This window comes from Hirundo rustica, chromosome 21 (genome assembly GCF_015227805.2).
Source record: "Hirundo rustica isolate bHirRus1 chromosome 21, bHirRus1.pri.v3, whole genome shotgun sequence".
NCBI lineage: Eukaryota > Metazoa > Chordata > Aves > Passeriformes > Hirundinidae > Hirundo > Hirundo rustica.
The window spans coordinates 649428-663917 of record NC_053470.1 but is presented as its reverse complement, the minus strand read 5'-3'; the positions used below and the strand labels follow the sequence as shown (position 1 = coordinate 663917).

At 59.7% G+C, this 14490-nt stretch overlaps 2 protein-coding genes across 2 annotated transcripts; both read right to left on the bottom strand.

The window, feature by feature from the left end:
- Nucleotides 1–3706: 3706 nt before the first annotated feature.
- GPR119 (G protein-coupled receptor 119) lies at nt 3707–4747 on the bottom strand. Its single transcript, XM_040083726.1, has one exon. The coding sequence runs from the start codon at nt 4745–4747 to the stop codon at nt 3707–3709; it is 1041 nt and encodes a 346-aa protein (XP_039939660.1).
- A 2416-nt stretch (nt 4748–7163) lies between these two features.
- Nucleotides 7164–14259, bottom strand: SLC25A14 (solute carrier family 25 member 14). Its single transcript, XM_040084136.2, has 9 exons — nt 14141–14259; nt 13904–14051; nt 13069–13163; nt 11304–11389; nt 10375–10470; nt 9871–9995; nt 8630–8765; nt 8186–8266; nt 7164–7592 (listed from the first exon to the last, which is right to left on the bottom strand). The coding sequence occupies exons 1-9, from the start codon at nt 14202–14204 to the stop codon at nt 7551–7553; spliced, it is 873 nt and encodes a 290-aa protein (XP_039940070.1). The 5' UTR covers nt 14205–14259; the 3' UTR covers nt 7164–7550.
- Between the last annotated feature and the right edge of the window lie 231 nt (nt 14260–14490).

Here is a 14490-nt window from a genome sequence, read left to right as displayed (position 1 = left end):
CGCCGTGACGGCCACGTGACGGCTCCTGGCGGGGCGGGACCGCGCGGGGCGGGGCCGGCAACGACCCACCGGGGGCGGGACCCCCCCACAGGGACCCCCCACCGGGACTGGGACCATCCCACAGGGACCCCCCACCGGGACTGGGACCATCCCACCGGGACCATCCCACAGGGACCGGGACCATCCCACCGGGACCATCCCACAGGGACCGGGACCATCCCACCGGGACTGGGACCATCCCACCGGGACTGGGACCATCCCACCGGGACCATCCCACCGGGACCATCCCACCGGGACCATCCCACCGGGGCGGGACCATCCCACCGGGACTGGGACCATCCCACCGAGGCGGGACCATCCCACCGGGACCATCCCACCGGGACCATCCCACAGGGACCGGGACCATCCCACCGGGACCATCCCACAGGGACCATCCCGCCGGGACCGGCCACAAACCCCGGGACCATCCCACCGGGATTGGCCACACCTCCCCGGGACCATCCCACCGGGACCGGGATCATCCCGGGATTGGCCACACCTCCCCGGGACCATCCCACCGGGACCGGGACCATCCCGGGATTGGCCACACCTCCCCGGGACCATCCCACCGGGACCGGGACCATCCCACCGGGACTGGCCACACCTCCCGGGAGCGGGACCATCCCACCGGGACCATCCCACCGGGACCATCCCACCGGGACTCGGAACATCCCAGCTGGAAGGAACATCCCACCGGGAGCACCTCACCGGGACAGGGCCGGCCCCGCAGCCGCGGCTGTGCTGCTGTCGCCCTCCTTTCCGCCGCCCCGGTTCTGTGCTCGCCCCCCGCGGCCGCTGCTGCTCCCCGGCCTCGGGCAGAGCCTCGGCAGCGGAGCAGAGACGAGCCGGGCCCCAAGGCGTTTATTCAGCACGGAGCAGCGGCGGTGCAGGCGCGCTCCATCCTCCCCTGTGTGTCCGTGCGGCAGGACGGCTCCATCCCCGGCCCGGCGGCCCGGCCACTCCCGCCAGCCGTGCCGGGTGGGCGGGCGGCGGAGGCTGGAGCGGGACGGGGGCAGGGGCTCCGTGGGATGAGGGATTGACGGGCGATTGAAGAGACGGGCTCCCCATGGTTTGCATCGTGAAGCCAGTTTTATTTGAACACGCTGCTGGTTTCTATACCTTTCAAGCACGAGCTAAAAATAACTACCCGCTTAAACAGTAGCAACCATAACAACAATATCCACGTTTCTTAGTAACGCTGCTTAACTATGCTTAACATTGCTTAACGATGGGCTGGCACAGGCCTGTGCAGGCCTGGACTGTCTTGCATATGTACATTCACCCTTAGCTCTTCCTCCTTCAGGGTCCTGCCTCGACTTGCCAGGACTTGGAGCCCTCTAGCACATCTACTCCTGTCATGAGTTCAGCAGTGCTTTGAGTCCTGCTTCTCAGCTGTTTTCCCACAACGGAAGGGATCTGACCTGGCCCCACAAGGAACAGCTGCCACTCCAGGTGACCCCAGCAGGATCTGGAGGTGTATCCAGGGGTGGAGCCCCAGCTGTGCCAGCCTGTGAGCCCCCCCTCCAGCCCACAGCTTGCAGAAGGAGGAGAGGGGTCAGTGCCAGAGTGAGATGCCCAGAAAGGGATGCTCCACTGCAGGAGGAGTTTTTCCTCCAGCTGCACCTTGTCCCGCACCTGCACAGTGTCACAGAATCGCAGAATGGTTTGGATTGGAAGGGACCTTAAAGCCCATCCTATTCCACCCCTCTGTCATGGTCACCTTCCACTATCCCAGGTCGCTCCAAGCCCCATCCAGCCTGGCCTTGGACACTGCCAGGGATCCAGGGCCAGCCACAGCTGCTCTGGGCACCCTGTGCCAGGGCCTCCCCAGCCTCACAGGGACCAATTCCTGACCAATATCCCATCCAATCCTGCCCTCTGGCAGCAAGAAGTCATCCCCCCTTGTCCCATCACTCCAGCCTCTTATTCAAAGTCCATATTCTCCATCTCTTTTGTAGGCTCCTTTCTAGTGCTGGAGGTGTCCCCTCTCCCATCCAAGCTGCTGCAGTGTGTTCGTGGCACCGAGGAGGCTGCCTGAGCCCTGACCCGGCTTGGACAGGGCTCCTGCACAGCCAGGGCTCCTGCTCCTCACCCTGATCCAGAGCTACAGCCTGGCCAGTTCAGTGATGGACTCACGCAGCACAGCTGGCAGGCAGAAGGCTCACAAAGCAGCACAAGGTCCAAAGTGCCCCTGTTCCCGCTGGGATCTGCTGCAGCAAGGCGCTGGAGGGAGGCAGAGGCTCGGCGAGGATGAGGACGATCGAAGGCACAGCCGGCGGAGTTCAGGCATCACCAAGAACAGGCGGCATATCCCGGGTTCAGAGAGATGATGGACTGAGCCCAGAGCTGGCTGAGGCTGCATCCACCCACCCGCAGCCCTCAGAGCCAGCCTGCCCTGGCCAGCCTTCCCCCAGGTTCAGTCCATCCGGCACAGCCAGGAATGGTGTCTGCTGTGTGGGACGTGGTTCCAGGCCCTTCCCGGGCTGAGGGGGATGCCACAGAGGGCCCCTTGTTTGGGGTCTTTTAAAGACACTTTCATTTTTGCCTCTTTCTCTAGGATGGGGAATGCCTTAGCTCCATGGCAAGTTCTGGATGCAAGTGGATACAGCCCTGAACCTTTGTGTCTGCTAGTGGGGCAAGGACAGAGGTGGGAAAAGCTGCTGTTTCATGCAGAGCACTGTCATTTTCAGAGTAGTATACTTTTTAAGCAAATAAACCTCTTCTAAGGGAAGTTTTCTTGGTGTGTGGATGAAACAAAATGATTTTATGAGAAGCAATTAAGTATCACCACAGCCTCTGGCAGGGGCAGCCAGAGGCCACTAGGACAGAAGGGGAGGGTCCCATGGGCAGAGTGGGTGTGCAGGGCCCCTTCCAGCCCCAAATCCTGGCTGGGACACAGCAGCTCTTCTTCGTGGGGATCTCCGAGGAGGCCAATCCTCCCTCTCCTTGTTCAGCCAGTTACTCATTGACTCACTCTACAGGCTGGATAAACGGTGACAGCAGTGCCCAGGCCCCCCCTGCCCTGGGGTTCCCTCCCCCCCGGGTCCCACCATTCCCCAGCAGTCACAGCCACCGCCGAGCCCGCTCATCCCCCCTGCCCAAACCCACCCCTCTCACCTCTGCTCCTCCTGGGCACAGCCCAAAGCAGGGATGGCCCTGTGTAGGAGGGAGAGGTGGGTTTGGGAAGGGAGTGGGAGCACCTGCGGGTGCTGGGGGATGTTCACAGCCTGCCCAGCCTCTGCTGCCCAGCCCAAGGGGATGGAGCCCTCCCTGTGCCCACATCTGCTGCAGGAACAGGGGATTTATTGCCCATGGAGCCAGGGCTGTGGACAGAGGGGAGGGCAGGGGGTGCACCCCTGGCAGGGGAAGCTGGGCAGCAATGAGAGAAGGGTTTTTGCCTGTGGAGTGAGTGGGAGAGCTTGGTCCAGGAGACACGAGGCTGCTCCAGCAGAGGCTCTCCAGGGAACACCTGCAGCCTTGGGTGCCATGTGCTGGGGTGAAGCTGGCTGTGCCGGGGGCTGTGGGGCACTGGGCAGGTTGGGATCTGGCTGTGATGGTGTCTAGGAGTTAACATCCAGACTGGTCCCACCCATCTGCGATCTGGCAGGCCCCGAGTTCATGGTCACAGTGGAGGAGGGGGGTTGGAAAGCCGGAGACAGCCGCCAAGTCAGTCCTGGAGCTCCAGGAAGGACACAGCAGGAAGAGCCTTGGCGTTTCTGCCAGTGAAACAGCGGCCGCTGCCCAGATGGAGCAGAACCCTCCTCTTCACACCTGCAACCAGCCGGGAGAGCTGGAACTGCACATCCCTCTGCCAGTAGGAATAGAGCAGTGGGTTCAGGAGGGAGTTGCCCAGTCCCAGCAGCCAGAGAAAGTTCTCGATGACTTTGTAGGGGAAGCACTCGGGGCAGACCATCTGCACGACGCTGGCAATGAAGAAGGGCAGCCAGGAGAGGGTGAAGCACCCGATGAGCACGGCCACCGTGCGCATGGCCTTCATGTCACTGGTGGCACGGGGCGGGGGACAGCTCCCCCCCAGCCCCACCGGCTGCACCTCCTGGATGTGCTGCACGTGCACCGAGGCAATCTTTAGCATGTCACAGTAGAGGTAGAGGAAGAGGAAGAGCGCGGGGAAGAAGCCAAGGCAGAACATGGTGAGCATGTAGGAAGGCTGGAAGACGTTGAAGAAGGAGCATTTCCAATGGTTGGAGACCCTCTGGAAGCGTGGGATGAAGACCGGGAGGAAGCCGACGATGGCAGCAACCAGCCAGAGCCCCACCAAGCACACCCCAACCCGCAGGCCTGTCACCAGCTGGAAATAGTGGAAAGGCTTCCGGATCGCCAGGTGCCTGTCACATGCAACTAGGATCAGGGACAAGATGGAGGCAGCGCAGGAAGAGGTCACAAAAGCCATTCTCAGGATGCAAAACTTCTGGGAAGGATTAAAGGGCTGGGAAAGCTCATCTGTGGCCAGGCCCATGACTGTGAAGCCGACCATGGCATCCGCCAAGGCAAGGTTGAGGACAAAACAGAGCCCCTTGGAGTCACTCTTCAGGATGTGGCAGAGCAGGACGATGGCCACCAGCACATTGGCAGCGATGATGAGCGAGGCCAGCACGGCGAGGATGGCTCCCAGGGCCCAGCTGGCCGTGGCTGCCTCATATGAGACACCCCATAGGGATGGTGCATCCCCAACAGTATTCTCAGCCATCACTCACCTGGGGCCTCTCACAGATGCAGCTTGGCAGCAGGTGCAGCCCCTCACTCTGCGGGGAACAGCAGGAGTCCAGCGAGCAGCAGGAGCCTGGGGAGCAGGGGTGTCTCTCAGGGAAGCAGAGCTCTGCCCATGGAAGGGACTGCTGGACTTGCTGCTGTGCCCGCGGAGGTCCCTCCCCTCCAGCCACGTTTCCAGACAACCCTGGAGCAGGGGGTGAGCAGGGAGCACCTGGGCAGGAAGCTGCCACGGTGGCACATGGGGCGGTGGCTGTCCCCCCCAGGCACCAGGGGCTGGAGCAGAGCAGTGCCTGCTCAGACACAGCGACTGGGAATGGGGACAAGCAGAGTTCCCAATGTCCAGCACAGCTCCTGGGGCTCCCGGGGTTCACTTGCTGCTGCTGGGGCCAAGGGGACACCACTGACACCCTGCCGGATCAGCAGCCCTGGAGGTGACCTGGTTACAACGGGGAAAAACACTGACAAGCGATGTGTGCTCAAACACAGATAGAGAAACATCTGCTGGCCTGGGAAAGCAGCGTTCACAGCAGGGAACCTGCAGTGCCTTGGCAAGCACAACAGGGAGGCCAGGGCATCCTTTGGGAAGCTGAAACCAAGGAATTGCTGGAACTTGCAGGGCAAAAAACCACCACGACTTGCAGAGGGGCCTTGGATCCAGGCAGAAGGCAGCCATGGCCCTCCGAGAGCTGGTGTCCTCTGCCCACTCATGGATCCATGCAGAAGTAACCAGCTACTGCCCCAAAGAGCCTCTCTGTGTCCTGGGGCTCTGCCTGCACAGCCCTTTGGACCCCCAGGAACACCAGGCTGGCTCCAGGCTCCAGGACATTAGTCATATCCAAAGAGGAACCTTGTCCATCATCGACTGACCTCACTCCTGGAGGAGTTTTATGAACGTTGCCGTGATACTTCCAGTGAAATCTATGGAAGTGCTACTAACAATAAAAAATAATGACTCTATGTACACACTCACTTTGCTATTCATATTTACCTAATAGTAACCTGTAAGAAAGAAATTTGTGAAAGCAAAGCCTCTGCATCCTTGTGCTACAGAATCCTACAACACCCCTCACATCTCCTGCTGGGGGTTTGACCTTTACAGGGTCTGACAGTGACAGCTCCAGCCCCTACACAAAGTGGCACAAGTCTCTTCTGCCTCGTGAGCTGGAAAACTCCAAGCTGCCAGGAGACGGGCAGGACTGAGCATACATCTGTCAAACAGTAACTGGGGAGAGGCCAAGCGCGGGGTGCAGACAGGAGGGACACTGCTGGGAGGGAAGGAGCAGCAGGGAGAGAGTGGGGCACTGCCTGCAGCTGCAGAGCTGGGAGAGCCCTCGGGAACAGCTGGGACCAGCACTGGGGGTGGCCACGGGGAGAGTTCTGGTAACCTTACACAGCCTCTACTTGTTTGTACAAGGAGACACATGGGGAAGCCTTCTCCCTGATGATGGAGAGAGTCCAGACCCTCAGAATGAGATCAAGGATGAGGGAGAAGTGGCAAGGCAGTGAGAAGCAAGTACAGGCTGGAGCCAATGCCTCCTTGTCCTTTTTAGCTTTCATGTATCAGGAGCACAGGTATTTCTGCCTTAAACACCTGAGGAGGGCTGACTGGTTCCCATGGAGCCTTCCACGTTGGACTTCCACCCCCTGGACCTTCCTGTGCAGGGGAGCAGGTACACACCGTTCAGGTGTGCTCCCACACACTGCCTGGCCCAGCCTGCTGAGAGCCCTGCTCAAGGCAGGATTTCAGCCCAAGAGCTCAGTGGAGTCACCTTCCCTACACCTGCAGCTTCTACAGGCAGCTCTGACTTTGTGACACCAATTCCCTCCCATTTTTCCCATCAGGATTTGGCTGAACATTCCTTGTGTGACTTCCACAGAATCTAGAAGCTCACAGTGGGCTCTGCCAGGACATGCTGCTGTGTCACAAGGGACCCTCATCCAAAGCAATACCACCCCACAAAGAAGAAAGGGAGCAGGAACATAAGAACCATTTGCTTCCACACCCATAAACATTAAAAAATAACCAAAAACCAGAAGAGGATGACCAAAATATCCTGCTCAGCACCAGAGCCGTGATTTTCAAGTGCTGAGCTCACCTTTAAAGCATACTCCCTGGCTTTACAAATGATTTAAGCAAAAACAGTGTAAGTAATAATAAGCAGGAATTTATGAGGTGGAGGTTTGGCAAAATTGAGCTGAGAGGGCAACAGGGTCATTTTCTGACACTAACAAACTTAGGTTTAGAAATGTCTGTACTGTAATGAATCCTACAGATTGTTTTCATATAAATATATGGAGAATAAAGGGGTCTATAGTGTGGGGAAAACCAGCTCCTGTCCTGTCCAAGGGCAGACACCCTTGCAGTGAATGAGCACAGACCCAAACTCAAGCCATTCAGTCAATAAATAATTTAATGAAGTTACAAGTTCTGCAAGAAACATGATAATGGCACCTTCCTGGGCCCCAGCCTCGCCCCACAAGGGCGCAGGAGGACACCCACACCTGCCAGCCACAAGACACAGCGCCCCAAAGGCCACTGGAATGCACAGATCTTCACAGAAGATATTCCTTCAGGCCCAGGCACACAGACACCTCCGGATGGGAAACATGCAGCTCCCGGCTGTCCCAGGCAGCTCATGCTCCGGGGACCATGCATGTGGGGAAAGCCCAGCCCACAGGGAGCAAACACCACAACATGGGGACAGTGGAATGAAGAAGGAGGCGGCAGCACGGCTCTGCTGCCAGCCCCGAGGATGACTCTGGTGAGATGAAGGCAGCTTTCAGAAGGGGAGACGCTTCAACTGCTCGTATGTGATAAAAAACTGAGGGGAGCGTCAAGGAATTGGCACACTCCTTGGATGTGGGACAGCTGCCTGGCAGGGTGGGCAGAGCATTCAGCTGGGCTGGACACCCACCCAGGGAGCTCCTTACGCCCACCCACGGAGCTCCCTGTCCAGGCAGCACAACCTGACCTGCCCAGGTAGAAGAGGGCTGGGGCACAGGCACTGCCAAGAGCAGGGAGATGGACCCAGAGCAAACCCAGGCTTGCCCAGACCCCTGGGAGAAGGAAGTGGCTCCATGCCCAGAATGGGAGCTCTTTACAATGAATTCCCCACCCAGTTTCTGCAGGCAGAGTGGTCTGGTTCGGCACACAGCAGTGCTGGTCCTGCACAGTCAGCACCTGCCTCAGCAGAACACTCCCCACGATTCCCTCCCAAACGGGAGCTCATCCAGGAATGTCCCACAGCCCAGTCCAGGCAAGGTCTCAGCCAAGCCCTCAGAGGTTCTACAGGAACCATCAGCAGTGCCCACTGGGGTCCCCAGTGCACCCCATCGGGATGTCAGCCCTGCCCTGCCCAGCCGGGCTCTCCCCATGTCCCGCTCCACCACCTCCCAGCAGCACAGGGAAGGATACGATGATGTTCCAGGGACCCAGACGAAGCCAGTTGGGCCAGAAGCCTTTGTAGAGCGCAAAGAAGCCCTCACTCTTCCACGTCTGGGAGGAGAGACAAACGGATGAGGAGACACACCAGGCCCACGCCCTGCCCACCTCCCCAGTGCCACGTGTGCCACGCTGGCCCTGCCCAGCTGCTGCAGGGAGCAGAGAGGCCTGAGCAACTGTGTGAAGCATCACTTACAGTCTCTGAACCCAGCTAACTGCATCATGGCCTAAATTTTGTCCCAGGAGGCTGGGAGGATGCTCAGGCTGACAGCAGCCCCAGGGAAGTGACTCTGGGCCCTCTCCTGTCTCACTGATGACACACTGTGTCACTTGCAGGATCTCACTCCTCCCAGTCAGCGTGGTGCCGAGACCCGGCCAGCCTCCCAGGACAGGGATGTGCCCACCTGTCCCCCTCACCTTGATGAGGCCATCCAGAGTGCCCTTGTAGAGCTCGGTGCTGCCCACGATGGCGCGCTGGTTCATCATCCGTGTCCGCACCACATCCACGGGGTTGGAGGCGATGGCCCCCGCCAGCCCACACGTAAAGCTGGAACTGTACACACCAAATCAGGGCAGGGACAGCCCTGGGCACGGCCACTCCCGCTCAGACAGGCACAAAATACCTCCCACTGGACGGTACCAAAGGCATTTAGCAACGAACACGAGCTGCACTACCTGCTCCTACCTGGAAAAGGGGCAGCAGCAGGACCTGGGCTGCCACAGGACCCTGCAGAGCTCAGGGGAGGGGAATGCTCAGCTCAGCTAACCCAGACCCTACCTGAGCCCACAGATGGTTCCACAGGGCACCGGTAGCCCTGCAAGGTGCTGCCTAGGTGACACACACATGAAGGCACCCACTGGGAGTGCACATCCTTCCCACCAGAGCAAACATTTCTTTGGGAAGGAGCGAGGAAGAGCAAAGACACCAGATAGGATCACAGAGCTGCCAGTCTCCCCCTCCACGGAGGGTCTAGTGCTACTCACCCCAGATGGCAAAGCCAATGGAAGCACTGCAGCATCTGCAGCTGCGGAATGGCAACATGGAGGTGAAAAAGAATTCCAGTGTTCTCTGTCAGACCTGCCCAGAGCAGCCTGACTGCAACACACCTGCTCTGGGGCCTGTCAGCTTCATGTCTGCTCCTCTCTCAAGGCTCTTGCAGCAGGAGCTGCAAGGTGACAGGGTCTGGACAGGTGAGGACTAGGGACTGGAGCAGCTTTTGAGGGACTGTTACACGTAGCCACACACGTGGATCTACTGACTGGTTCGTACCAGGGCAGAGATGAAGGGCAACTGCATTTCTGTCATCAGCCAGTTGAAACCAAGCTGACATTTCATGTCACCAAAGGACTTCTGCCAGGTCTTTCCCCAAGGAGGTCCCTGGGATGTGGGGATGGATTAGTGGTGGCCTTGGCAGTGGTGGGGGAATGGTCGGACTCAATGGTCTTGAAGATCTTATCTAACTTTAATGATTCCATACCTGCTGCTGACCCTGAGCTGTTCCAGCTTCCTTTGGAAGCACTAACCTTGCTCCAGATCCTCTGGAAGCACTAACCCTGCTCCCTGCAGCTCCAGAGCACTCACTCCATGAACGGCCTCGCCCCAGTCCCAGCTGGCTCCTCTGCCTCACACACCCTCCAAGCCTGCAGCAGGTACTCACACGAAGTGGGCAAAGATGGTGTCCCCCATGAGGCCTGACAGGATCAGATGCTTCTTGGTGATGTCGTAGACTGGCAGCTCCACCCCCACCACGATGGCTGCTCGCTGGGCCGTGGGGACAACACCCTGTGGAGAACAGACACTGTCACCAACTGCAGCCACATCCCCCAGCTCCTCACAGGGCTTCTCCTGACAGCCTCCCCTGTACCCTCCCTGCAGGCACACCAAAGCCAAGGAGGATGTCTCCACCCTGGTAGTGTGACTCCGGCTGGATTAACTCCACATTGCTTTGCAGCACCAACATGCAGGAACTGGGCTGTCAGCCCCTCACCTCCTGCACCAATTTCAACACCAGGAAAGATTCTGCCCCATGAGAGCAGCAGTTTAAGGAGCCAGGAGCCAGGGCAGAATAGCTCCTTGCTACAGAACAGCAGGAGAGCACCTGCTTCCCCAAGATTTCTGTTAGTTCTGCTGCTGCTGGGGGATTCTAGAAGTTGGTGCTCACCCTCCAGAGGCCTCGGGTACCTTCCTGCTGGTAGATGTCAATGAAGCTGCCAATCATCCCGCCCTGGAACAAGCTGCCCTGAGCCTGCATCCGGATCTGAAAGAAAGGGAAGACTCAGCAGGAGGACATCGACACCTGTCCTGACTCCAGCACCTGCCCACAGGGCAGGGACACCAGGGACAGCAGCTCCATGGAACTCGGGGGAGAAGGAACAGAGCAGCTCAGAGCACACACTGCTCTCAATGTCCCCCTTCCTGCAAACCACATGGACAAGGATGGCAACAGGCAGGGGGCAGGGAAAGCAGTAGGGGGGGGGCACAGGGACATGAGGGACAAGGCCCTCACTGAAAGCAGTCCCAGAAGGGGGATCTACACAGGGAGAAGACTGGGGAAGTTCTCCAGGCTCTTTCTGCCCAGAGCAGGGCTACCCTGAGCCCAGGGCACCAGGTACTCCCTACTGGGCTCTGCTCACTCCACGTAACAGGCAGGCCTTAGGGCAGTGCCAGCACCGAGACCAAGGGGACAGGAGCAGCTGACTGCCACTTGCTCACCTGGCCCAGGTCGGATAACACAGCTCCCACCCCTCACCAGGACAAATGTCATGATCCTTGCTGCCCAGAGAAGCCATGGCTGCTCCATCCCTGGAAGTGTTCCAGACCAAGCTGGACAGGGTTTGGAGTGACCTGGTCGAGTGGGAGGTGTCCCTGCCTGTGGCAGGAGGTGGAAGGAGATGGTTTTTCATGTCCATCCCAACCCAAACTGTTCCAGGATCCTGTGATCTTTAAGAGCTGTGGTTTTAAACATCTGTTAATTACCCTGGGCTTTGGTCCCCATTCATGAAAAAAGCCCAAACGAGCAGAACTGGTGGCTCAGGGAGCACTGAGCTGCTCCTCCCACAGGTCCCACAGCCAGCCAGGAGCAGCCCTTACCTTCAGCACATCTGTGGGATTGGCCAGCGCAGAGGAGATGACCCCCGAGACCACCCCACAGATCACATTGATGAGCAACGTTTCATCTGCAACCAAGGAAAGAATGTCACACTCTCACGGGAGGGGCCACAGCAGGAGGGAGCAAGGGCTGGGAAGAGCAGAGCAGCTCAGTTCTCAAATCACATGGTGAAGCTACAGGAGCAGGGTCGGGGCAGCTGCCACAGCCCGTGACAGGTCTGTCCCCACACCTGCCAGTGACACAAGGTGGCAGCTGAAACACTCAGCAATGCACTCTCAGAGGGTCTGACTGATGAGAAGGAAAATCCTGGGACACGTGAAAATTGTAACCAAGTATCTGAGATTTCTCATTGTAGGGATGAACCAGAGGCAGAGAGAGAGGGACAACCCAGAATTTCCCCAGGCCCCCTGGATTTGCCTACAGGCAGCCACCTGAGGATCAAGAACAGGCAGGGAGTTAGATGTGATTAGTGCCAGGGAACAACCCGAGATTCCAGGCCCAGTATTAGGATGATGGTTACATTGGGAAAAGGTACAGGCCTTTGCTGGTACTGACCACAGCACTTCCCAGAGGACACCAGGCCACTGGCTGCCCCAGGCCTGTAGGAAGACAAACATTCAGGCACGGAGCTCACAGCTGAAAAGGCTGCAACAGCGAGGGGGGGTGTGGGGCCTGTGTACACAGGCAGAAGCAGGCAGGGAGAGGCAATACTGGAGCAGGGAGAAGCGTTACTTGAGCAGGACAGCAGCCCTGAGAGGACCTCTAGAGTCACAGAATCTCCTGAGATGGAAGGGTTCCACAAGGACCATCCAGTCCAACTCCTGGCCCTGCACGGACACCCCAGTAATCCCACCCTGTGCCTGGAAGCGTTGTCCAAACACTCCTGGAGCTCTGGCAGCCTTGGGGCAGAGCCCATTCCCTGGGCACGATGTTCAGTACCCCAGCACCCTCTGGGGAAAAAACCTTCTCCTGATATCAACCTAAACCTCCCCTGGCCCAGCTTCTCATCATTAGTGTGCTGCATTTTGCCCACCCATCCTGCTTTCCCAGGCTGGAACGGTGTAACAACATTCCCTCATATCACAGCAGGGATGAAAATCTCACCTGCAGATCTCGATGCTCCCTCAGGAACACCCACCAGACTCCTCCTGCTCCACTCCCCAGGCAGGAGCTGCAGTGGGCACAGATCAAGGGCACTGGTGGAACCTCACCTTTACAGCCAGGGCCAAAGCTACAGAGCTGGACTGCACAACTCCTATCCAGAATGTGCTTGGCTGGGCCAGGGTCGGCTCAGGTTGGACATCAGGAGGAATTTCTTCCTGGAAAGGGCAGTCAGGCCTTGGAAGGGGCTGCCCAGGGAGGTCTGGAATCCCCATCCCTGGAGGTGTCCACAGAAGGACTGGATGTGGCACTCAGTGCTCTGGGCTGGGGACAAGGTGAGGATCACACACGCTGGAGGTCATCTTGGAGGTGTTTTCTGACCTAAACGATTCTGTGACTCTCCTACGATTCCGTGAAAGGAAGGAATCTGTCTAGCGGAGGTGTTTGGGTAGGGACCACAGGCAGTGCAGAGCACAGTGAGGTTCCCATTGGGATTGAGTCCAATCCTTGCTCTCACCAGCAAACAAAATGCAGCGCCTAGTAACGGAGCTCTATTCCGGTGGGAATCTTGGGGTGGGAAGGACAGAGGAAGGAAGAAGCAAAACAGAGTGGGAGGTGCCTGTGCTGCCCTTCCCCAACACCGACCTTCCATACGATCGACGAAGAGCCGCTTCAGGCTCTGGTAGATCCCGATCTTGATGGTGCCATAGGACGCCTGTCTCAGCAGCGCTGGGGCGATCCTGAGGGGGAATGGACCCTGAGCATCCCTGCAAGGCAGCCTGGGCCACTCACCACCTGCCCTCAGACTGCTGGGGCCAGGCACGACCCCACTGAGAAATGCAGCTCTGCCCGGGATAACCCAGGACTGCCCCACACGCCCCCCGTGCCAGGGGATGCCACCCACGCAGCTCTGGCCTTGCTCCCGGCCTCCGGAGGACCGGGACGCTCCGCTCAGGGCAGGGAGGGATCCCGGGGGTCCCAGCAGCGTGCAGGGTGGAGGGGGCCGGGTCGGGCAGGGAGCAGGGGAGTGACAGAAGGTGAAGAAGGGACTCAGGCTGGGGAGGGGGTGCCGGGACAGAAGCAGGGCCGGGATGGGCGGAAGGGAAGAACCCGGGATGGGTGGGGGAGACTCGGGGAAGGCAGGGAGAGATGCCGGGGTGTGGAAAGGGTCCCGGGATGGGCAGTGACAGGGCCTGGGATGGGCGGAGGAGGATGCCGGGTTGGAGTGGCCGAATATAACAGACGAGGCGATGCTGCGACCGAAGAGGGAGCCCAGGACAGGCGGTGGGAGCTGCTGAGCCAGAGGGGAAGGACCCGGGACAAGCACCGGGGAGGCCCGGGTTCGGGGAAGGAGGTGCCGGGCCGGGTGGAGGACCCGTGGCGGTGGGTGGGTGTCCCGGTCCGGAAGGATGAGTCGCGGGGGAACTGGGACCCGCTGCCGACGGGCCCCGGCCCCGACAGGCCCGGCCCCGGTGCTCACCCCGAGTACAGGGCCCGTCCGCCTTCCTCGCGGCAGATGCGGAAGAGCGCGTGGAACATGCCCCGGTACCGCACCTCGCGGAACCGCGCGTCGGTGCTCTGCCCCTGCACCTGCAGCCGCGTCTTGGTGAGGTCCACGGGGAACGTGCCTGCGGGGACACCGGCCTCAGCGCCCGCCGGTAAACGTACCAGCCCCGCCCGGCCCCGGTCCCGGCCCCGCCCGGCCCCTGCGCCTCACCGAACTCGGCCACGATGGACGCGAGCCCGCCATACACGAAGGGTTTCCAGTTGAGCGCGGACATGGCATGGCGGGCGGACACCGCCGCGCGCGCCGCCGCCACCGGGCCGGGACCGGAACCGGAAGCGGAAGCGCGAGCGGCACGGGGCCGTGCACCGCCGCGCCGCGCGCGCCCCCTGGCGGCCCCGCCCGCGCCCCAACCCCGCCGCACCCCCCGGCTGTCTCCAAGAGCGGTGCCGGCTGCAACGGGGGAAAAAAATCCCCCTTGCGCCTGGAACCGGCACGGACGCGGACTGGAGTCATGACTCGTTGTAGGAACAAAATCCAGCTAAAATTCTTCCCTTCCCCAC

Coding starts and splice junctions, on each gene's coding strand:
- GPR119 (XM_040083726.1), bottom strand. CDS start 4,747: ATGGCTGAGAATACTGTTGGGGATGCACCATCCCTATGGGGTGTCTCA.
- SLC25A14 (XM_040084136.2), bottom strand. CDS start 14,204: ATGTCCGCGCTCAACTGGAAACCCTTCGTGTATGGCGGGCTCGCGTCC. Junction 13,164..13,903: donor GGACGGGCCCTGTACTCGGG/GTGAGCACCGGG, acceptor ATTCCCCCTCAG/GATCGCCCCAGCGCTGCTGA. Junction 8,267..8,629: donor CTCTGGATGGCCTCATCAAG/GTGAGGGGGACA, acceptor CTCTCCTCCCAG/ACGTGGAAGAGTGAGGGCTT.